The sequence below is a fragment of the Ostrea edulis genome, chromosome 9 (assembly GCF_947568905.1).
Source record: "Ostrea edulis chromosome 9, xbOstEdul1.1, whole genome shotgun sequence".
NCBI lineage: Eukaryota > Metazoa > Mollusca > Bivalvia > Ostreida > Ostreidae > Ostrea > Ostrea edulis.
In genome coordinates this window covers 59,918,143-59,943,952 of record NC_079172.1, presented here as the reverse complement: position 1 = coordinate 59,943,952, position 25,810 = coordinate 59,918,143, and the positions used below count along the sequence as shown (strand labels likewise).

At 33.2% G+C, this 25,810-nt stretch overlaps 1 protein-coding gene across 1 annotated transcript; it reads right to left on the bottom strand.

Annotated features, from left to right (window-relative positions):
- Positions 1–875: 875 nt before the first annotated feature.
- On the bottom strand, positions 876–25,810 carry LOC125660427 (beta-1,4-N-acetylgalactosaminyltransferase bre-4-like). Its single transcript, XM_048892259.2, has 7 exons — positions 25,669–25,810; positions 15,080–15,246; positions 13,249–13,481; positions 12,934–13,118; positions 11,630–11,752; positions 9,933–10,028; positions 876–4,305 (listed from the first exon to the last, which is right to left on the bottom strand). The coding sequence occupies exons 1-7, from the start codon at positions 25,692–25,694 to the stop codon at positions 4,185–4,187; spliced, it is 951 nt and encodes a 316-aa protein (XP_048748216.2). The 5' UTR covers positions 25,695–25,810; the 3' UTR covers positions 876–4,184.

Genomic DNA, 25,810 nt, shown 5'->3' with positions numbered 1-25,810 from the left:
AAACCCCGGGATAGTATTTCATCCAGGCATGTAAGGTAAGAAAATGGGGCGGATCAAAACCTTTAAACCTTGGCAGTTTTTGGTGTTGACCTGTGGCAGTTATTGCCCCATCTTTGACACCATATGCTTTTTGGTTTTTTTGGACTTTTATAACTTTTGCATAATATTCTTACTTACAGATTCCGTGATTGCTTTTTCTTGTATGTTTTTTATATGTATATTATGTTAGATACTTACAGGCATCTGTTTTACATAGTAGTTGGTGTTTTTACTCGATTCGTCATTTATTTAGTAATAAATGTCCATTCAATTCCAACCTTGTGTTCTTCTTGGTGTTGGTGTCAAACAGAGCACCGCTTCATCAGGTACCCATCAAAGCTTCCATGGCATTTAAGAAACGTGAGAAGTTAAAATGAGGACAAGTTTTAACACAGAAAGATAAAACATGATAAACTCAAGATATCTGCATCATCTTTAATCTTGTAAATAGGAATGGTATTACTAATGAGTCATTTTTGGGAAATTAAGATGAATTAGTTACTTGTCATAATCTTCAACTATAGTCTTCAAGTGTGAATAGTGACACACCGAGCCGCTAGAGTAACTACTTACCTGAACACCTGTAATGTAAGCCTACCATTATAATGATGATGGTAATGATTGGTTTTTTTTATATAGCGCTTCTCCAGCGGAGGCTGCTCAAAGCGCTTAACGGTGCACGCTCCATTATCTAATGAAGACGAAGTCCAGTGTCACGCTTGTAAACGTTATTCAATTCTTTTTTTTTTTTTTTAAATATCATATCTGTATAATTCTTAATTTCAAATCATTTTGAATACATGACTTGTATCGTGATAAATTAATGCGTTATTCAATTCTTTTTTTTTAAATATCATATCTGTATAATTCTTAATTTCAAATCATTTTGAATACATGACTTGTATCGTGATAAATTAATGCGCAATCGTTATCATTGGATTGTCAAAACATAATGAATCTATCATTTAACAGGAACATTTTGAATTAAAGATGTTTAGAAAATAAAGTAAACCTGATATTTTCAGACAAACAATAGGAGCAACAAGCAAGGCGGTTGCTTTTTTTATTCTTCAGAAAACATTTGCATTCTCACGGTACCCAAAAAAAAAAAAAAAAAAAAAAAAAAATAATAATAAAAAAAATAATAATTTGCACACTCCAATATCTTTAACGAAATAAAACGTCAATGAAAATACAGATCATATTTCGATAAATTATTGCTGGTTCCATCCACTTTCAGTAGGCCTACAAGATTCATCTGAGTTTGTTATGACTTGTAGCGATCATTAAATATACACTTGTATGAACGTGGTGCTATCTATCGTGCTATCTATCGTGCGAACCACTAATTAAATTCCTTCCTTCCTTCATTCATTTTATTCGCTCAAACCACAATGGAAAAGGTACAATACAGAAATTTCATGTATCAATACAAGTAACGTCAGAGGAATGTATATAGGTAAGCAAATAAACAAAGTGAAATATATACATAAATATGTACAAAAATTTGAAGTTATGTGTTATTAGAACAGACTAATTCGTATATCTTTAAAATAAACATGCACAGGTTTTTAAGGTTTACATGATTTCATAAAATTTCATTACATTTGGTCTCGTACAATATTTTCTGTGTAGGTATTATTCTCTTATACTGGATAAAGCACTGCACTCTAATAAAACATGATATTCGTCTGCAATTTTTGTTTCATTACATAAAACACATAACCTTTCGTTATATGGTATACTAAACCATCGGCCAGTCTCTACTGGGAGGCGATGGTTCGTGGTACGAAATTTCAAAACGATGCTACTGAGTCTCTTAGGTAGGTTTTGAAGATAAGTTTCCAGATCAAACCTTGTTTTAAAAATTCTGTACATTGTACCCTTGGAAGAGCTAAAAACATCATATGACGAAGTCTGGACAAATTGATCCATAAGACTTTGTTTTTACAGCGTTTGATATCCATTTTTCATTCACAGTACCGTCTTCATATCATATATTAGAGAGTCCACATATGTTCAAAATTCTATGAATACATTCAAACCATGGATTTTAAAATGTGCCATTATAATACTGTGTATATAAATATTTGTAAACAACATTTACTATCTTGTTTTCATGACTAAATGTTAATTTGGCTCAATAAGAAATAATTCTAGTATACACATTAATATAAACAGGGAAACGTCTCGTTTCGCCATATACCACCAATGACGGAGTGGAGCTTTTTAAACGAAAAACATGTTTCAAAACTTTTAGATGGAGAACTTCTATAATCTGCAAGTTTTCATATCCCCAAATCTCACACCTGTATATTAAAACAGGTAAAACGACTTTGTCCAACAGGTCAAGTTGGCACTTATATGGTAAATTAAATTGTCTGATTTTTCTTATAACTCCATACATAGCTTTCTGGGCTCTTTCGCATAGATGTTTTTTTTAGCTTTGCAAAAAGAACCTGACCTGGAAAATGCAATGCCTAGATATTTGAATTCTCTCACATTCTCAATAATACTTCCATTATAATAAAAACATTTCTTCAAAACTTTAGTTTTTCCATATTAACAATCAATTTCCACTGCGTACAGTACACAAAAAATTCATTCAACGCGTGCTGTAAATCTTCAGCAGATTCAGCCAAAATAACTGTGTCATCAGCATATAATAAAATTGAAAGTTTTAGATATATCATTAATTCCTCTTCAATTGATTCAGAAATACTTTGAAGGCCAACTATTTCTTTCTCTTGTAAAAATATATCAATATCATTAATGTATAATGAGAACAAAAAAGGAGATAAATTCTCACCTTGTCTTACTCCAACATTGCACGTGAAAAAATCACTGGTCATATCATTCATCTTAATAATTGATTTTATCCACATGTACATATTTCTTATGTAAGTAAAACACTTCCCTTTAATACAATTCACAATTAACTTGTTCTAAAGACCGTTTCTCCACAGAGTGTCAATGGCCTGTTTAAAATCTACAAATGCACAAAATAGTTTCTCCTTTCTATTCATGAAAATATGTGACAAGAATTGTAATGAAAGAACATAGTCTAATGAATAATCTTTCCTAAAACCAGCTTCCGAAATAAATAAATATAAATAGATAGAAACTGAGTCTCTTTACATTATCTCTACAGTAATGTTAGTAATATTTATCTTAAACTTATTTCATGTAGAATCTCTCATCTTTTTATAATATCTTTGTAGTAATTTTAATGATAATTATTTCAAAATAATGTCAAAAACGTGTTGATATTTCTGATTTATACGGTGACGATTTTATCAGAATTAAACCTCAAACGACCCCAAGATATTTTTGACTGCCTTCTTATATGAATAACGGTACATAAGCAACTATTTCACGTAGGAGTCACGTCTACATAACGGTACATCATCCATCAATTTACTTTCACTCCCCAATTTTTCAAGTTTAAAATGGTAGCATTTTAAAACCCTTATTTTTCTGTCTTAATTACAATATCTTTGTATATGAAAAGTGCCTAAAGATTCTCAAATGTAGAATTTGAAATAGAAACCAAACTTGGCTCAAAGCGTTCCGTTCCCGGCCCAAAGCGTTCCGTTCCCGGCCCAAAGCGTCCAGTCTCCATCTTAAACCGTAGAGTATCGCTCTAAATACGATCCGTTCCGTTCAAACCGTTCAGCATTCGTTCTCCAATCAAAACCGTTCGTTCCCAAAGCCGTTCAGCATTTGTTCCCCAATCAAAACCATTCGTTCCCAAAGCCGTTCAGCATTCGTTCCCCAATCAAAACCATTCGCTCCCAAAGCCGTTCAGCATTTGTTCCCCAATCAAAACCATTCGTTCCCAAAGCCGTTCAGCATTTGTTCCCCAATCAAAACCATTCGCTCCCAAAGCCGTTCAGCATTTGTTCCCCAATCAAAACCATTCGTTCCCAAACCGTTCAGCATTCATTGACCATTCCATTGGTACAGTAGGGCACTTTAGGGTCTGTATCACTTTGTTGTTGGAGATGAGGTTTTCGAGACTAATGTTCCTATCGTTACTAACCCCGAATATGAATCGGAATCAGATTCAATATCATTTGGGCCTTCTCTCTCAATACTGACATTTCACCTCATCAATTTATTTACAATAATACCTGTAGAAGATATCAAACTACAACAGATATATTTGTGAATAATTGATATACTTCTACTTTAGGAGGGATATACACTAGACTGGAAAGTCCGTCTATTGGAAATCGGGTTTGACTGTCTTTCAGAAGATTGAATCTACAACAAATATATATATATATATATATATATATATATATATATATATATATATATATATACATATACATATACATATATATATATATATTAAAAATTAAAACGATTATTTGCTGGCATAAATAATTTTCTAGATGAATGATCGGAACTTAAAAAAAAAATCGAAGTATTGAAAGTACTGACGGGAGTTGATTTTATGTAGATTTGCACCAGATGCTTCTGGGATTGAGAATTATTCTAAATCAAAAAAAAATACAGAAGTACACTAAAAATTCAAAAACTTACGCATAAACGTATGTTATGTCTCTATAACAATCAACGCGCAATTATTCATGTCTTCATACGTATGAAAAGTGAAGACAGTGATCAATCTCATAACTCCTATATAGACACTGGTAAGTTAACACATTGTCTGGATTATATAGACACTGGTAAGTTAACACATTGTCTGGATTATATAGACACAGGTAAGTTAACACATTGTCTGGATTATATAGACACAGGTAAGTTAACACATTGTCTGGATTATATAGACACTGGTAAGTTAACACATTGTCTGGATTATATAGACACTGGTAAGTTAATACATTGTCTAGATTATATAGACACTGGTAAGTTAACACATTGTCTGGATTATATAGACACTGGTAAGTTAACACATTGTCTGGATTGTATAGACACTGGTAAGTTAACACATTGTCTGGATTATATAGACACTGGTAAGTTAACACATTGTCTGGATTATATAGACACTGGTAAGTTAACACATTGTCTGGATTATATAGACACAGGTAAGTTAACACATTGTCTGGATTGTATAGACACTGGTAAGTTAACACATTGTCTGGATTGTATAGACACTGGTAAGTTAACACATTGTCTGGATTGTATAGACACTGGTAAGTTAACACATTGTCTGGATTATATAGACACTGGTAAGTTAACACATTGTCTGGACTATATAGACACTGGTAAGTTAACACATTGTCTGGACTATATAGACACTGGTAAGTTAACACATTGTCTGGATTGTATAGACACTGGTAAGTTAACACATTGTCTGGATTATATAGACACCGGTAAGTTAACACATTGTCTGGATTGTATAGACACTGGTAAGTTAACACACTGTCTGGATTGTATAGACACCGGTAAGTTAACACATTGTCTGGATTGTATAGACACCGGTAAGTTAACACATTGTCTGGATTGTATAGACACAGGTAAGTTAACACATTGTCTGGATTATATAGACACTGGTAAGTTAACACATTGTCTGGACTATATAGACACTGGTAAGTTAACACATTGTCTGGACTATATAGACACTGGTAAGTTAACACATTGTCTGGATTGTATAGACACTGGTAAGTTAACACATTGTCTGGATTATATAGACACCGGTAAGTTAACACATTGTCTGGATTGTATAGACACCGGTAAGTTAACACACTGTCTGGATTGTATAGACACCGGTAAGTTAACACATTGTCTGGATTGTATAGACACCGGTAAGTTAACACATTGTCTGGATTGTATAGACACAGGTAAGTTAACACATTGTCTGGATTATATAGACACTGGTAAGTTAACACATTGTCTGGACTATATAGACACTGGTAAGTTAACACATTGTCTGGACTATATAGACACTGGTAAGTTAACACATTGTCTGGATTGTATAGACACTGGTAAGTTAACACATTGTCTGGATTATATAGACACCGGTAAGTTAACACATTGTCTGGATTGTATAGACACCGGTAAGTTAACACACTGTCTGGATTGTATAGACACCGGTAAGTTAACACATTGTCTGGATTGTATAGACACAGGTAAGTTAACACATTGTCTGGATTGTATAGACACAGGTAAGTTAACACATTGTCTGGATTATATAGACACTGGTAAGTTAATACATTGTCTAGATTATATAGACACTGGTAAGTTAACACATTGTCTGGATTATATAGACACTGGTAAGTTAACACATTGTCTGGATTATATAGACACTGGTAAGTTAATACATTGTCTAGATTATATAGACACTGGTAAGTTAACACATTGTCTGGATTATATAGACACTGGTAAGTTAACACATTGTCTGGATTGTATAGACACCGGTAAGTTAACACATTGTCTGGATTATATAGACACTGGTAAGTTAACACATTGTCTGGATTATATAGACACTGGTAAGTTAACACATTGTCTGGATTATATAGACACAGGTAAGTTAACACATTGTCTGGATTGTATAGACACTGGTAAGTTAACACATTGTCTGGATTGTATAGACACTGGTAAGTTAACACATTGTCTGGATTGTATAGACACTGGTAAGTTAACACATTGTCTGGATTATATAGACACTGGTAAGTTAACACATTGTCTGGACTATATAGACACTGGTAAGTTAACACATTGTCTGGACTATATAGACACTGGTAAGTTAACACATTGTCTGGATTGTATAGACACTGGTAAGTTAACACATTGTCTGGATTGTATTTTACTATCCCAACATATTATATACTCTACTCCTGAAAATTGCTCATTTTTGTCAAAATATGTCACTACAATAATATTCTAGTTCAAGAACATGTTTGAAAAACTCCATACATAACTTAATTATTCTTGGCGTTATGCTAATTTTTGATTTTTACAGATTGATATGACTTACACAACTAAAGAATTTTTTATTGCTTATAGTGCAAGAAGTTGTACTTAAATCTTAGGCAATTACCTATCCTTTATCTTTAAAATTGTCTATGATCTTACTTAAATTTGAAATTCAGTTCCTAAAGCTCTATGCAAATCATCTAGGACGTACATAACCTCGTAAGCATCAATAAATGACAGTAAAATAGCTACAATTTATTCAAGCTACAAAAATAGCCACGTGGTCTTAATTTTGCACATATGAAAAGGTAAAGATAACGAACAGTGATCAATTCTTTAACTCCTAAAAGGAATACTGTACATATCTGAGGCTGGATCAGGTGCCTAAGAGGAGTAAGCATTCCCTGTCGACCAGTCACACACGCCATAAGCCTTATATCTTATTCAATTAAACGCGCAGGTGCTTGTGTACAGGACTTCAGGTCCCATTCCCCTCCTTGTATTTTTTTGATTTATAAAATATTAAACTTCAGTATTTTTTTAAAAATGGAATATACAAACCTCGCATAGAAACCGTTTTTTAAAATGTCATATCGTCGATCATAAGAGATGAATAGGGTGTGAAAAAATCTGCACTTCGCTGAGAAATCCTATTGAAAGAGCAACTAGCAACTGAAATCAACAACCTATCTAAATCTATTGATGATTCTTGGATTAATGCTATTTGGTGCGCAATTTCTTATCGTCATTCAACTGCATCGTTTTAATCTCACCACCTACAACGAACGGAAGGTATGATGTTGATATATTTCTATCGCGGTCCACTATTTTTTGAGCGAAAAAACCCCCCCAAAACCGAGACGGGGTTTCTGAATATTATTAGCTGGACGAAAAGGTGAAAGAATACCGATGGTAGTAAAAAGATGCTAGTTTCTTGTGTACAAACGGCCGGGTAAGTTAGGGTCTATAGCATGGAAAATAGAGTGAATTTCTCTTTGGTGTCCTGAGTGTCAGAAAATACCAAGGAAAGTGAAAATCGTCATTTAGATTTCGATATGAAAAAACAAAATTTCGAATGTCTGTTTTTAATCATTATTATTTTTATTCCCATGGGCACGAATTGTGCTCCTTTGTTAGTTGACCTGTTTCTATATTCATATGAAGCAGAATTTATTCAAAAACTTCTACGCGAGAAGAAAAAAACTCTCGCTGTGGCCTTCAATTCGACATTTCGATATATCGATGACGTTTTTTCTATTAACAATAATAACTTTCATTCATACGTCGATTTGATATATCCCTGTGTGCTCGAAATAAAGGACACCACAGAGTCGTCCACTTCTGCTTCATACTTAGATATTTTATTGAAAGTAGACATTAACAGCAAACTGACAACTCAACTATATGACAAACGGGATGATTTCAGCTTCTCCATCTTCAACTTCCCATATTTATGTAGCAATATTCCATGATCACCTGCATATGGTGTTTATATATCTCAACTGATTCGATATGCAAGAGCTTGTTCTGGGTATAGTCAGTTTTTAAATCGAGGTAAGCTACTGACAAACAAGTTGATGGTACAGGGGTTTCAACAATCTCGATTGAAGTCAGCATTTCGCAAATTCTATGGTCGTTATAACGATCTAGTTCGTCAATACAACCTATCATTGGGTCAAATGCTGTCTGACGTGTTTCACACCGATTGTTAAGCCGTTCTTGGCACACTGATTTTGACTGCGGATAACTCCGTTTAACTGAACAGGATATAGGGCTCACGGCGGGTGTGACCGGTCGACAGAGGATGCTTACTCCTCCTAGACACCTGATCCCACCTCTGGTGTGTCCAGGGGTCCGTGTTTGCCCAACTATCTATTTTGTATTGCTTATAGGAGTGATGAGATTGATCACTCTTCGTTATCTTCACCTTTCATTATGCGCACTGTACGCAAGAAATCTGTATGTGTGCGATGCATGCACAAATGTTACTTGATGGCATGATATTTTATTAATCTTATAACATAGAGTTTTTATTCTTTTTATCAATTACTCAAAGAAATAATATTATACTATTTAATTTTTATGATCGAATGGGGATCTGAACACATGGAAGGGGCTTGATGAAATATTTTCTTTATTTAGAGTCACATCTTTTGAAAAACGAATGTTAAGTGGAGTATTGCCAAGTTTATGGTTCTTTCGGATTTCCATGAAAAATTACTTACCAAACCATGAAACGCTTTGGAGGTTTTAATCATATTTGTGCATTTGTAAATCTTTCCACAACCGGCTTGGCCAGTTATGATGAAGATATGATCTCTTAGGTCAGGTTCAACCACACCTTTACTTGGTCTTCGCCCATGTTTATGATTAACGATATTCTCTTACCTTTTTTCGTACCTGAAAGTATGAGTATTACTACCACCCCCTTTTTATGATAATTTTTTTTGGTGGCAAATATTTTCTCTGAAATGTGTGAATTCACGGTCTATCTCATCCCTCTTACGATTCATGTAATCGTTTCACGCTTTTTGTAAGCTTTAGAGATTGGCCTTCTACCAGTATAATAAAATACACGTGTAAGTGCTAAGGTCCACACTACTTTGAGCCGAGTGACTGCATAGAGGAATTGATAAAAACAACCCCTAAAATAGATTTTAGCTCACCAGAGTCAAAAACTAAAATGAGCTTTTTTTGGTCGAATTTTATTCTGCGTCTTTCTGTCTTTATAATGTTCTTTCAATGCTACATTGTACCCAATCAATGACTTCACATCAGAAAATGCTTACTCCTTCCAGGCACCTGATACCACCTCAAAGTATATCTAGGGGTCCGTGTTTGCCCAACTCTCTATTTTGTATTGCTTGTAAGAGTTATGAGATTGATCACTGTTAGTTATCTTCACCTTCATGCATAAGATATGAGAATACTAGTATTATCTATTATTGGGTAATGTGGATCACAAGGGTTTTTTGGGCAGTATATGGGACTCTACAGTCACGTACCTGGCAGTGTTAATGGGAGTGCGCCTATGCTTCAGCATTGTATATCTAGAAATTGATTCTCTGTAACGGTATATCGATAATCCATTGGCAATAATTCTGAAATACAATAAGAAACTTTCATAATCGTTTGGTACATGGATTGAACGTGGATAATGATTTTCTCACCATATTGCTATGCATTATCAGGTTAATATATATATGACCAAACGTAAAAGTAACTTAATTTGAGGTAGCTCCACCCTAATGTGACGTCATAGGTTTATAAAATTAAACTTATTACCTGATAGAAATTTATCATTTGGAAGGATTTTATTCTCTGGGTATAATGAAAAGGTTTGGTAAACTAATTGACACTGAGGAAGTTTATATTTTATTATATGCTTACTCCTCTTAGGCACCTGATCCCACCTCTGGGTATCCATGGGTTCGTGTTTGTCCAACTCTCTATTTTGTATTGCTTATAGGAGTTATGAGATTGATCACTGTTCGTTATCTTCATCTTCCATTTTCTATAAATAATCATTTATCTATATTCTTAAAAATGTTGTCAAGGGCAATAACTCTTGCTGGCATTTTCTCTGTTGTGTGTACCTATCATACACTGTTTTCTCTGATATCCACCATTAATTCACAAACAAGCAGTGTTTGGAAACTATCAAAACTTTGTCATTTTTACCAGTTTTTATGTATTTTCACTATGCTGTCTAATGAAAATGTGCCAATTTCTGATGCTGACAAGTACTTTTATGTATGCATGTCTTGACATCTTTAAAATGGTGACAGCATATACATTTTCTTTAGTCATTTAAGAAATAAAGATCTCGTTTTCGTGTACGTTGCAGGAAAACCTATGAGGTCGAGAAATGCTGTTTTGAAATATAAAAGCCGAGGACGGATAAATGGTAGAATTTCAAGTTCAAGTATTTATTAACTGCTTTGCAGAGCCTAAAAACCCTGTGCAAATGTACGTGGATGAGGGTTAACTTTTCTGTGTATCGTCATAGCTATTTACATGTGTATCGATCTCAGAATGAAGACCATTTATATTTATTGATTGTATCTTGTTTAACGTCCCTCTCGAGAATTTTTCACTCATATGGAGACGTCACCAATACCGGTGAAGGGTTTCATTTAGGGTTCTTAAGCGTTCCACACCTACTGTGACACGGAACATCAGTTTTTAAGGTAATCTACGAGAACCGGTGACATTCACACCTGATGCCGAGCGTTTCTACCTGTTACATGTATAACGACTTAGGTCTGTTGCAGCCGGGATTCGAACCCCGACCTTCCGCATGCGGGGCTAACGCTCTACCTCTAGATCACCGCTGTGGTTCATATTGAATGAAAATCTTATTTAATCATTTATAAATTTGTTTTGCAACATAATTATATTAATAAATGTTTATGATTATAAAATTGAATAATCAGGTATCGACTTTATTGTTGTATTAGCAAAATACGAACTACATGCGAGAGGTTTATCAATTTTCTCATCATCAGTTATTACATGTACGTATGAAGGTATATCGTAGAATAATGACGGCGATATTTCTTTGATCTTTCCACAAATCGTGATATAATGATTAAATTACAGTAGATTAAGAGGAAATTAGTTTTTTTTTTTACTTTGAGCCATTGATGTTGATAAGTCACATGAGGATGGAGCTACCTTAAGACTCTAACAGGTAGTATACCTAGAGCTCATGTCGTCATCCTCTCCTCCCCAATTAACGAAGAGATTTGACCAGCCATTGACCATTTCAAATTCTCTTTTCCTCCAAGCTGAAACTCCTCCAATTAGATTATCGTCAGAGAGTCTGCTGATGAAATTGTTAACTTTAATGCCCAAGTGTAATCTAAGAATTACTCTGATTTGATTTCTACATGATATTATTGGTTTTCCTATTTGTAAATTTTGATTCTTTTCAAACTAATGAAATAAAAAGTTTTGTCATGAGTTCTGAAAGGAAAATATTTTCACTGGATTATATTAAACGAATGTCTGATTACTAGTAATCTATGGTCAGCAACGAAGCTAGCATTACTTGACAGTATCATGACACTTTGTAAATTTTTCACTCGTAATGATACAAGTGTGCATTAGGTCAAGAATATTCCACCCGATTTGATTTACTCTGATGCAGTCACATGTGACTTCAGTTTTAGTGCTAATATATCGTACCGATTGTTCGGTCGTTCTTGGCACACTGATTTTGGCTGCGGATAACTCCGTTTACCTGATCAGGAAATAGGGCTCACGGCGGGTGTGGCCGGTCGACAGGGGATGCTTAGTCCTCCTAGCCACCTGATCCCACCTCTGATATATCCAGGGGTCCTTGTTTGGATTATGTATTGCTTATAGTAGTTATAAGATTGATCACTGTTCGTTATCTTCACCTATCATGATTTCACCTTCTCCATCGTCAACTTCCCATATTCATATAGCAATATTCCTTTATCACCTGCATATAGTGTTTATATTCCTCAACTGATTCGATACGCAAGAGATGGTTCTGTTTATGTTTTTAAATTGAAAAACAAGTTAATGTTATAAGGGATTTAACCGTCTTTTAAAGTCAATATTTAGCAAACGCTATGATCATTATAATGATCTAATCTGTCCATATGTTCTATCATTGGATCAAATGCTGTCTGACGTGTTTCATAACCGATTGATAGGCCGTTCTTGGTACACTTATTTTTAACTACGGATTTCTCCCTTTACCTGATCAAGACATAGGACTCACGACGTGTGTGACCGGTCGACAAGGGGTGCTTACTACTCCTAGGTACCTGATCCCACCTCCGGTATGTGCAGGGGTCCGTGTTTGTCCAACTCTTTATTTTGCATTCGTTATAGGCGTTATGAAATTGATCACTGTTCCTTATATTCGCCTTTTATGTCTTTCTATTTTTTGTTGCATTACAGAATTTTATGTTTTCTTAATGTGCCTTTGCAACAAACGTGTTTTAAAGAAAACAGTTGAAGTGCACGAACCTATAATTAAACTTGTCAATGGCCAAGGATAAATGCATGGGGCTTCTTGAACATCCGTAGCGAATTCTGTCATCTTCCGGAATAAGATCAACATCATGAAAAATGAAACAGGTATGGTTTCTTTTAAGTACTTCTAGATACCCGATATTGTACAGCTTTCCTTTGTTAAAGGGTTTATCATCGGCCTTGAAATAGAATCATATATGTAAAACAAGAACCTAGAAGAATTTTGATAATTTTCTCGCTTTGGATAGAATTTCACACTTACAGTCTCACCTGTAGTCAGAATGATTATGATAAGAAAACATGTATTACCTGCTCTATGACATACACTGTGTACATTATCTGTTGGCGATGAAGAATCGGATGAAGATTATTCAACAAAACTCGCAAGTTTTCCTCCCTGTTTCGGAACGGAATTAGTATGGCTACGTTTTGAGTGGGTAAACAGTTTGTAGGGGAGTAATGTCCCCCTGCGTGCAGCCATTTGAATTTAGATGACATCTCTTCATAAGAAGTGAGGGACAGGTTCGGTTCGATGCTCCCCTCTATAAAAGTGAAACATAAAAAATAAACAAATTACGTTAGAAATCTTTCATGGATATTTGAATAAGAAGATATGAATTAATTATCTCTTATTTGCTTGCATGGTTAAATTTTTGGCCAATATTGCTAGATTCGTATGTCTAATAAAAACTGTTGTTTTATGTAAAGAGATATTCAGAATTGAAATCTATTGTTTTATGTCTAATCCTATTGATAATTGAAACATACCGGTTTTACTTGTGTTATACAATGTACTTAGTTGACATCTGTGATGTAGGCAAGATTCAAAACATTCTATTTTAGTACGATGTTTGTCAGAGTTCAATAGAAAGGTGATGTAATACTTGTTTATCGAAACACCGAGTGTTCTAGAAGAGAATTCTACAGAAAATTATCTTAAAAGATATACCGGTAGACTGTAAATTTTATGGTGATAAGCACTTATAAGCATTCTACAGAATATTTTTTATTATATCTGGGGACTAATTTACGGCTGATTTGTGACATCTTTGCGATGGTAAACAAACAACACATCGAACACCGTCTTGTGGATCAGACCTACTGCAAGTTAGATTATGCCAGACGATGGACTAAATATGAAAAAGAACTTGATACATTGTCAGAATGGATTAAAAGTAAAAAAAAGAATGGATTAAAAGTAAAAATCCTGCATTAGTCACATCAAACCAAAAGTATGTACATGTACCATCTGTCCTTCTGTGTTTCGTAAACCAGAAGTGATAAAAGAATTAGATAGGTTACATGAGGAATATGTTTTGGTTCCAGCTGACAAGGCTTGTAACAACATTGTCTTTGTTTGTAAGGCTCATTAATACAACTGTATTTAAAACGAACTTGGCATTATTCCACTTTTGGTTATCGTACTTATACTCTAACTGCGCTTTAAAAAGATGAAATTCTTAAAACTATGATTCCGTTTTTGACACATTTAATATTCCAGTCAATGTATCGAATGAATATGAGTTACTGTACCTATACTGGATTCCTAAACTTCATAAAAACCCTTACAAACAGAAACATTGCTGGATCCAGTAAATGTTCTACCAAGCCCCTATCTTTGCTCTTCACGAAAATTTTAACAGCTGTGAAGGATAAGAGCAATATTTTAGCATTAACCCTGTGTTATGTAAAGAAATACTCGAGTCTCTTTATGTTTACAAACAAACCAGTGAAATGTTAATTTTGTAATTTAATGGATATATGTCATAAACTTAAATCGATATCCATTAATTTTGAAAACCTCGTAAACAATAACACGACCCGATCTTTGTTTGTAAAACAAATTTTAAACTCTCAACTATGGAGTTTGGTCATAATGTATAACCTTATTTTTTGTGAAACCTTTTAAACACGCCAGACAGGAGATTTTGATAACAAAATTCGAAGGAAATCGGGAATCAGTCCCTTTCAGACAAGAGTTATTCTGACCCAATAAAAGTATATATACAATGAATCCCTATCAAAGACGCATTAATTTACATGCATCAAGAAATATAATTTTATGCATATTCACCACTTAGGATACTATTCATAATTAAGACATCCCTTTTTTGTATAATTATTCTTAATTCAAACCTACCAAGGCGTGGTGTAAACAACCAACACATTGATTCCACATTGTTTTCCACATATGTAAATATCACATACAAAATAAGACAGGTAATGGACGCGCAGGAAGTGAAGTCAAATCGGTGTCGTTTCCGGAAAACTGCGTCACGTTGTTTTCTGAAGAATCTGCTCATGATACTGAAATGGTAATAAAATGTTGCATTGAATGATTACTGCAACGCAGAAACGTTGTTGATGGTGCATAAATGGGTCTTGCATGCATAGTATATATGAATTAGGAAGAAATAGAGCGTGTGCATTCTAGCTCATTTCAGCTACATGTACAAGCTCATGTGAGCTTTTGTGATCAAACTTTGTCCGCCGTCCGTCAGTGCAAACAATGGACAGAAAAAAAAGAAGATAATCCGTCTGTTTGAAATCCTATTGAATTTACCAGTGTTTGGTTGTTCTCATTTGCACAGAGACATATATCTATACTGAGTGTTCATGTTACAAAGCCAGACAAAATTGGTAATAAACCATAGGGTAAATACAAATGTCTTCCGTAATGGCAACCTTTTTTGTGTTTGTAAAAATAGAATGTAAATGTTTCATAATTTTCGCATTCAAAATATCACACCTCAGCATGTCCGTTGAATATAAGAAGACTCCATCCCAATGCTTATCGTAGACATTTTGATGTTTACACGTTATATCTACATGTAAAAATGTCAGTTATTAGAAATGTACACAATACCAGATGGTCTGCCGTGAAATGGCTGAAATCAAATCAAATCAAAGTACTGAAAGTAATGAAACAAGATGAGGAACGATACAATATAGCAGTTTTTCTTTTACTCAGGTCTAAAATTTTGCTGGCTTAAAGTTATACTAATAACTTTAGCCTAGTTAATTTTGGTGGACAAAGAAGAGTTATCTCTCTTGCAAATATCGAAGTCACGATTGGGTGCATATTTAATTAATGAAAATTTGCGGAACGCTATTTAACCGTTAAAATAAGCCAAATTTATCAACCCGAGGAAAAATCCGCTATACGGTATACTGTATATCTATTCTGTTTAATTCCTATGAAAGGTGAAGATAACGATCAATAATCAATCTCTTATAACACCTAAAAGCAATACAAAATAGAGAGTTGGACAAACATGGACCCTGTTTATATTTATGGAAGAACATACATCGAGCGACTCGTATCCTTGGGAACAGAGTGTCCACCGGCAGAGATATATGATCGATGGTTAAATGAAGGATGAAGATAACGAACAGTGATCGATCTCATAACTCTTATAAGCAATACAAAATAGACAGTTGGGCAAACACTGACCCCTATGATGCTTCAAACTCTCCCAATCTTATTAAAATAACCGCCGTAAAATAGCCAATACGGCGCTAAACCCTATACAATCAATCATAAATCAATCTTTGTCGATAGTCATGAATTTGTGCCTTGAAGGTGAGAAAAAACCAACAAGAGGAAGCAGATTTAAATCAAGTTTGAAAATCCTCATAATGCCATTATAACAGAGTAGCAGATTGGATTACCGTCGCATTGAGGATCAATTATATAGAATTTTAAATCCACGGTAAGTATATCAGCTGTAGTGCTCTTGAATGTAAAATTCATTGATTAACGAAGCAAAGAACAACGGAAAGGAAAGGATCATTGTCTTCAAAACCAGCAATCATATCACCCTAGTATATATATATATATATATATATATATATATATATATAACCAGCAATCATATCACCCTAGTATGTAGTATAGTATATATATATATATATATATATATATAACCAGCAATCATATCACCCTAGTATATATATATATATATATATATATATATATATATATATAAAACCAGCAATCATATCACCCTAGTATATATATATATATATATATATATATATAAAACCAGCAATCATATCACCCTAGTAAATATATATATATATATATAAAACCAGCAATCATATCACCCTAGTATATATATATATATATATATATATATATATATATATATATATATATATATATATATACATGTATATATATATATATATATATATATATAAAACCAGCAATCATATCACCCTAGTATATATATATATATATATATATATATATAAAACCAGCAATCATATCACCCTAGTATATATATATATATATATATATAAAACCAGCAATCATATCACCCTAGTATATATATATATATATATATATATATATAAAACCAGCAATCATATCACCCTAGTAAATATATATATATATATATATATATATATATATATATAAAACCAGCAATCATATCACCCTAGTATATATATATATATATATATATATATATATATAAAACCAGCAATCATATCACCCTAGTAAATATATATATATATATAAAACCAGCAATCATATCACCCTAGTATATATATATATAATTATATATATATATATAAAACCAGCAATCATATCACCCTAGTAAATATATATATATATATATATATATATATATATATAAAACCAGCAATCATATCACCCTAGTATATATATATATATATATATATATATATATATATATATATATATATATATTAAAAGAAATAGAATAAACAGTACACAAAGTTAAAAATTTAACGCAAGCACTTTCATTTTATAATCCTCAGGCGTTACATTTTAAAATAGACCATTTCAAAACTATTTTAAAATGTAACGCCTGAGGATTATAAAATGAAGGCGCTTGCGTTAAATTTTTAACTTTGTGTACTGTTTATTCTATTTCTTTTAATATTTTATACCGGACACTGTGATTTTTTTAAAAACACAATTTGGATATATATATATATATATATATATATATGAATAAAGCACAAACAAACAATTATAACACCCAACCTTACGTTTACCCCTAGGATCTAAACGATACATGCGATAATCAATTAATTAATATGTATTATCATCAGTAAATATCAGAAAAAATCTTCTATTTATATATTGGTAATGATTATTGAAACACAGAACTATTAAATATGGGTAATAAGATAAATTAATATGTAGTTTGATAAGACATACAAGTAGTTTTTTTTATTATCTTTTTTTACAAGATGCCAATTTAAAAATCATTTTGGTTTAAGGAAGTGAACATAAAAAAAGTGACAAGGGTTTTAATTTGTCATTCTGAAAATCATTCAGATTTCTTAAGTAGGAAATTAAAGGGGCATTAGCTGTGAAATTGATAGCAACCATTTCTCTCTCTCTCAAGATCTCTTAGTAGCATAGGACAATACATTAATGACTAATAAAAACAATCATTTTGTACGAAAGCAATAGAAATCTAATAAAACTACATGTAAGATAACCGCTTTTAGAGTAAAGAAAAATATAAGGAAGAATTATTGTCCCGCAAAACAATAATTATTTACTCACCAAAATTACACATTCATGTGCCTGCTTTTAGGTTGAAAAGTGTTTGAAATAATTGAATACTGGTATTATTGCTAAAATATATAGTATATAGCAATTTTCATTAAATTAATTTTTGGTGACAAAATGTCAGCCCCTTAACGAATCTTTTCAATCACCGAGCTGCCATATTGACATCTTTACTTCCCTTCTAGGGTATCTCTTAACATCCTCTAGAGGGCAGCACTGGTGCTGATATCAGTAGCTTATGTTGTATATTGGCACATTGCATATCATCAGAAAGTGAATTAAATTCGGGGTATCAGTTTGAACCTGAGTTTTACAGAGGGAGATAATGTTTTTCAGAATTATGCACGGTTTTAATGAGAAAGGATATTTCCTTGATTGGTGTGCTTATGGATACTGCACGATTTAAGGTCATGAGAGGGACCATTTTGTGTTAGATTACATAGATTACACATAAAGTGCAGTTCTCTACACCCATATTTTGATACTGCGTGTATAAGTCCTGTTATAATTGATACAGCTTACATTTGTATACCAGTATCTATCTAAGATACAAAAGCTAGAGAGAACGTAGATAAAAAGTAAGAAAAACACAAAAATGAAACATACATTCGGTAATTAACATGTATCAAAATCTAAACACAACATGCCATCTGCGTGTAAACCTTTCCAATTACACACACGTGATAGAATACAGTAACAATTATGTTGCAGACATGCAATGAAGAGACAGTTTATCAACTGAGTCAGAAGAGGTCGGCTTCCGAGGAAAATACCCTCATTTCGGTGACAAAAATTACGGAAGCATTTCTTAATGAACATAGTCGATAAGAATTTCATGAAAGCTCACTCTGATTCAGATTCTTAATAAGTATTTTTTAGTGTAAACAAATGATATAATAATATAATGATTATAAATTGCATCTCCAAAATTTAAATTTATCTGTGGTATAAAAATTGTATTCAATGTTTAATGATCATGCTGATCTGCAGTAAATTTATCATGAAAAATTTAGTTGATGATCGGTATGACCGAGTGATAGTTGAGTACTCATTAACATCTTTAATGAAATATTTGAAAATTATCCAGTAAGCTTGAACTGAGCTTAAACTTACAAGTGCAAGAACAAACATATATTTCTGTCAATTAAGAGAAAACATCAATACTGACGAAAGGTTCGCATAATGGATTGAACATAAAAGCAGAATGTAGGGCACCCCGTGTTCACTACAACTCTCGCCAAACTCACTGAAACTACCGAATTGTAGAAAAATGCTTTGGCAAATAAATTGCTTAGGTTTTTACAATCTATAAGATCATTCCTGCATTTAAGTCCGGTTTGTGTTTGTCATTCACACGTTACAATGTCTCTGCGTTTGAAATTCACCCTGTTGATTTATGCCTTTAATTATGAATTCATAATGACATTAGACTACACTTATCCAGTATGGATAGTGTCTCGAAAAAAGTTTTTGTGAACTTCAAGACTGATGTTGATATCAATTTATTTTTCATGAAGAGATCGAATCTCGGTACATAATGATTATAATAAAAACATAATTATGCCCGTCTATCCCCGAGTAACACTTTACATGTATTTATGTCAAATTGAGAAATGTATAAACCAATTATTTAACCCCTCGGTATAAAAATACGGATATCACCCGTATATCAATGAAAAAAGATGCTAGACACAAAGAGCCAGCAGCATTAAGCCATTAACGCCAGATGTCATTTATATCAAAATACAATAAAGAATTATAATCATAACAATAAAAAAAAATTGTCAGCTTTTATTCATGCACTCATTTTAAAGTTTATATCCCCATGCCTTTGAATTATTCCTGTTGTTTATTTATCCATTTAAACTCTACTGACACATCTTTATTATCTATTTATTCATGTTTAATATCCTTATAATCTATTCATGTTAATTAACAGTTTGCTTATTCATCTATTTACTCCTTTTAAAAAAATTATCCTTATGTTTTTATTTAGTCATATTATTTATCTTCTTGTGTGTTTATAAATCTATTTATTGATTTATTATATCAGGGGTGGATCCAGGATTTTTTTTAAGTGGTGGGGGTGTCCAAAGTGACCACAGAGTTCCTAGACTGTCAGGCAGAAGTGGTGGAGTCCAAAGTGACCAGCGAGTTCCTTGACTGCCAGACAGAAGTGGTGGAGTTCAAAGTGACCAGAGAGTTCCTAGACTGTCAGACAGAAGTGGTGGAGTCCAAAGTGACCAGAGAGTTCCTAGACTGCCAGACAGAAGTGGTGGAGTTCAAAGTGACCAGAGAGTTCCTAGACTGCCAGGCAGAAGTGGTGGAGTTCAAAGTGACCAACGAGTCCTACGGTGTCATGGTGGATGAGTACACTGACGTCAGTGCCAGAAAACATTTGGCCATGGTGTACAGATATGTTGACAATGGAGCATTCCTCCAAGATGTAAAACTTTCAAATGGGGAAGCTGGAACCATCTACACAGCCATGAGGGACTATTTTAACTCTAAGGAAATACCCCTGCAAAATACGACATCCTTTGCAAGTGATGTACCTGCAGTAATAGTAGGGAAGAGAAATGGAGTAGTTGCCAAGCTTCAACAGGTTATACTGTCAGGTATAAATAGTTAATTTCAGAACTCCTGCACTCCCGGGGTCTTAGTGGCGGGGCAAAAACAGTCAAACATTGGTTTTCAAAAATCATCTTCTCTACAATTGTACATCTTTAAGAAAACCTAAAACTATAGTGATGTAGAGCAGGGAAGGCTTTACCAAAATGTGAATTGCACGATCCACGCGATGGGGGTTCTGATTCCAGAGCGTGGCCAAACTTGGTATATACAATGAATATATGTAAACATGTAGATGACATCTTCTTTAATGTTATCAAATTGCAACTAAATAGTAATATTTAGAAGGAGTAGGTCGTCCTTTACCAAAATTGTAAATTTCATGATCCCAGTGGTAAGGGTTTTCGGTTCCAGATCCGACTAAAATTATCATAGTGTGTATTGTCTTTTCATTTCAAAGACTTCTTTATGCTTACTGTTACGGTATAAAAACTAACTGCACATTTTGGAAAAGCAGGAAAGGATGTACCAAAATTGTGAATTTCGCAACCCCAGGGTTTTGACACTAGGACAGGTCCAAGTTAGTCATATCATGTTAGTGTATATTTGTATATCATATTATGTAAAGTCTTGAAATAATCAGTATAGGCACTTTTGGGGGGTATCTAAATTTTACGATCACATCTTGTTTTATACTATTGATAGATATTTGGCTTAGATATACAGAACTGGATATTTTTAAATATTTGGCTTAGATATACAGAACTGGATATTTTTTCAAACTTATATAGTCATTGGGGCTAGTGTTACTTTTAACTAATACTCAGGTGATCGATTGTATTGTATTGTTTATTGACCAAGAACCATACAGTTCATAGGTATAAAGTATATACAACAACTTATACAATGAAATGATAACAAAACATAATATATCATACTGATGTACATGGACAGGATAGATACTGAGTATAATCTTATAACAACTGAGATCTAATTGATGAACATCTATATAGGTATTTACCAAGTTTACATAATTCCGTAATATTTTCAGTTGATAATAGTTGGATAAGCTTGAAAGTGGAGGGGTGTTTATAAATATAGAGTTACTTGGTATATATAATGTTAGAATGTTTCAATATTATTGTTCAGAATGTTCAGGGAGGATATGGATTCAGTAATAACCTCTATTAAGATCTACTGAGACAGACCATTGTACTAGGACCCTCAAAAATCACAAAGAAAAATCGCGGCATAGGAATGGGTAAATTCTTCATTTATGACAAAGTGAAGAGAATCTTATATAATAATCGCTATTTAGGCATGCATTTAGTGTTCATGTTCGTATGAGACAAAAAGATGTGAACCAAATCAACACCATTGTTGTAGAATAGAATTTAATTACTTTGTTGTCGAAAAGTTATCTCGGAAAATGTATTTGGAATTGAAATTTTCCTTTTAAGACAGGAACAGGAAGTCTAACTGTGACCCGGTTTCCAATCATACGAGGTCACTGCCTAGTGTGTTGGGTATTATCTGAGTCGATGACACGTAATAATTTGCATAAAGAATCCGTTATGCATAACTTATCACAGGCACGTTTTCCATAGAAGCTCATCATGATTTCCATAGTTGTCGCTCAACAAACTAGACATCGATTCCTTATATTACATTTGAAATGAAAATAAAATATGAAATCGCCAGATCAAAACTATTGTCTGATTGAAATTAAAACCAGGACCCCCACCCCCTGACGTTTCTTTTGCTAGTGAGACAATAAGTTGTGGGGAAGCTTCTAAGGGGCAGCATAGAGAAAACGGTTGGGAATGTAAATGTATAAAGACCACAACGTTTAATCTTTTGGTGTGTTGGGTGATTTCAAATCAAATTAAACAATATGCATAAATAAATTTATAAATTCTCATTCTTATTTCTAAACGATGGATTCAGTTGGCAGATTTTCAATATGTTTTTGTACTTTCCGCGTATTTCATTGTGTACAACAGGTAGCACTTATGTAGACTCTGGCCACTCCAGGTAAATAACATTCGTCTTGATTTGCTCACGCATATTTTTCCAGTAACCGTGTAGTTATGAAATGAGTCGTTAAGCTGGAAACTACAAGTCCATAGACATTTTACACACCTGATTGCGTTTGAGGTAATTAACTTCTCATGCTTTTCTGGGTGGGTATGTGGGGGTATTTTTACCCCAAAACGATCAAGAAGAATCATTTCAGAAGTTGTGAATAGAAATTTGAAAGTCAAGTATTTGAAGTCGTGTATTGGGTTTACGAATGTATAGTAGTTTTACAGTAATATTCAAGTACAAACAACAAAAATGTTCGTTTTGTATATTTTATAGTTTCAAGGTAACCAAGCTAGCGTCTCCGTTTGAATTCGGACAAAAAAAGAGACAATATGACAATATCACTGCTCCTAAATTAGTTTTGATAGCGCAAAGAAAAGTATAGCAGGTATTTTCAATACATTTTCATATCATGAACACTGTTAGGTTGATAAACTTAATGAAGTCAACTCTTTTACATTGGGACATATTTCTGCAACCAGATAATTATATCGACTTGTCAGATCTTTTTGTCGACTTGTAAGATGAGTATATTAACTTATCTGATATTAAGATGACAAGAAAATATCGTCAAATGACATTAAAAGAGAATGAGAAAATATGAACGAGGATTTTCCCCCACCAGTGGACATAATCATCTCACAAATCAACAAAATTAACTGACTAGTCGATATAATTATCTAACAAGTCGACACAATTAACTGACTAGTCGACATAATTAACTGACTAGTCGACATAATTAACTGACAAGTCGACATAATTAACTGACTAGTCGACATAATTATCTAACAAGTCGACACAATTAACTGACTAGTCGACATAATTAACTGACAAGTCGACATAATTAACTGACTAGTCGACATAATTAACTGACAAGTCGACATAATTAACTGACTAGTCGACATAATTATCTAACAAGTCGACACAATTAACTGACTAGTCGACATAATTATCTAACAAGTCGACACAATTAACTGACTAGTCGACATAATTAACTGACTAGTCGACATAATTAACTGACAAGTCGACATAATTAACTGACTAGTCGACATAATTAACTGACAAGTCGACATAATTAACTGACTAGTCGACATAATTAACTGACAAGTCGACATAATTAACTGACTAGTTGACTAGTCGACATAATTAACTGACAAGTCGACATAATTAACTGACAAGTCGACATAATTAACTGACTAGTTGACTAGTCGACATAATTAACTGACATGTCGACATAATTAACTGACAAGTCGACGTAATTAACTGACAACTTAATGGCAAACATTTGACCACAATAATGAAAAACATTCATTGCATTCCAAGAAACGGTAAATCTGAAGGAAATACAGTATATTACATCAAAACATAATATACGGTGTTGAAGAATTTCTATAGTGGTATTAAAATGCCAAGTTGTTTTAGACATATATATTAGGAAAAGATTGCATCTTATTTCTATCCCGTCAGGTAATCGCCACTTCTGTATAAACATTGAGAAAAACATTAAAAAAAACACATCTTTTTAGACTTGCATATTATTAGTACATATATTATAGGTGCTTAAATCTTTGTGGTTTCTTTACCATCAGTTTTAACATGACTTTTGGAAGTGTATATTTATTTCAACTATTGTATTTTATATCATTTGATTGTACGGCGTGAAACTTTCTTAATGCACATCATGTTTTAGATTTCAGTAATTTTACTTCAAATTATTGATGTTTTGCTAGCATTGTTTTGATATTATCTGTCTTAATGCTGTCTTAATGCTATTGTAATTTCCTTTTACTACTTTTATAACATGCTGTATCATTTTTATTGTGTGCAGCGATTTAGAGTGGTTATTTATAGTCATATTGGGCGCTATGTAAATAATAATAATTATCATTATTATCATTATTGAGAAGAATCATAACAATATGCGGTTCCTTGCCGATTTGTCGAAATTTTAGTCATGGGTATTTCAGCGACAAATGGATCAAAACGTGTTGACAAGTTTCGGAGATTTGAGTCCCTGTGGCGGCCCGCATTAAACCTCTTCTTTTTCTAACGTACAAATCATGAAGGTCTTGAATATATTAATCAAATTCAAAATAGATTTTTTAATTCGGACACGAAGGATGAAATATTTAACACATGAATACATATATTTTCACACTGTTTGATTTTTACAGGGGTTTATTCCTATTTCGCCGACATTCTGAACTCCCATTTGACAACACTACAAAATATGCACATGTACATGTATGCGACTAACGAGTATATGTACCATTTTATCATCTGTTGTCGCAAAGACAGATAAAATTCAAATGTTTTAATCGATAAAATTAGTCAAGTGTAAATATGAGTGCATGCATAGGAGGATTTTGATTTTTGAATTTTGTATGATGAATTGCCGTTAGTTTTATAGATAAATACCTTGCTTTTTAAAACGTATGATATATTGGATAATTTATGATAATGGCACTAGAATGACTGCCAAACTCCAAGAATGAAAAATAACGTAACAAAGTACTTACATGGTGTACTCCGAAACAGTCCCCATGTCCGAAATGAATATATATTTCTAAAACTAGGATATTAATGACGCATTGTGGGTATTTTCCCGGGTATGTATTGATGTTACGATGGCAGTGTGACTATCAATCCTCACATTGCGGA

Bases quoted from the DNA above. Each gene is read 5' to 3' on its own strand.
- LOC125660427 (XM_048892259.2), bottom strand. From the start codon at position 25,694: ATGGGGACTGTTTCGGAGTACACCAT. The intron at 10,029-11,629 runs GTATACTACCTG...ATTGTATTTCAG, and splicing joins GATGACGACATGAGCTCTAG to AATTATTGCCAATGGATTAT. The intron at 4,306-9,932 runs GTACGTGACTGT...TATTTGTTGTAG, and splicing joins ACTCCCATTAACACTGCCAG to ATTCAATCTTCTGAAAGACA.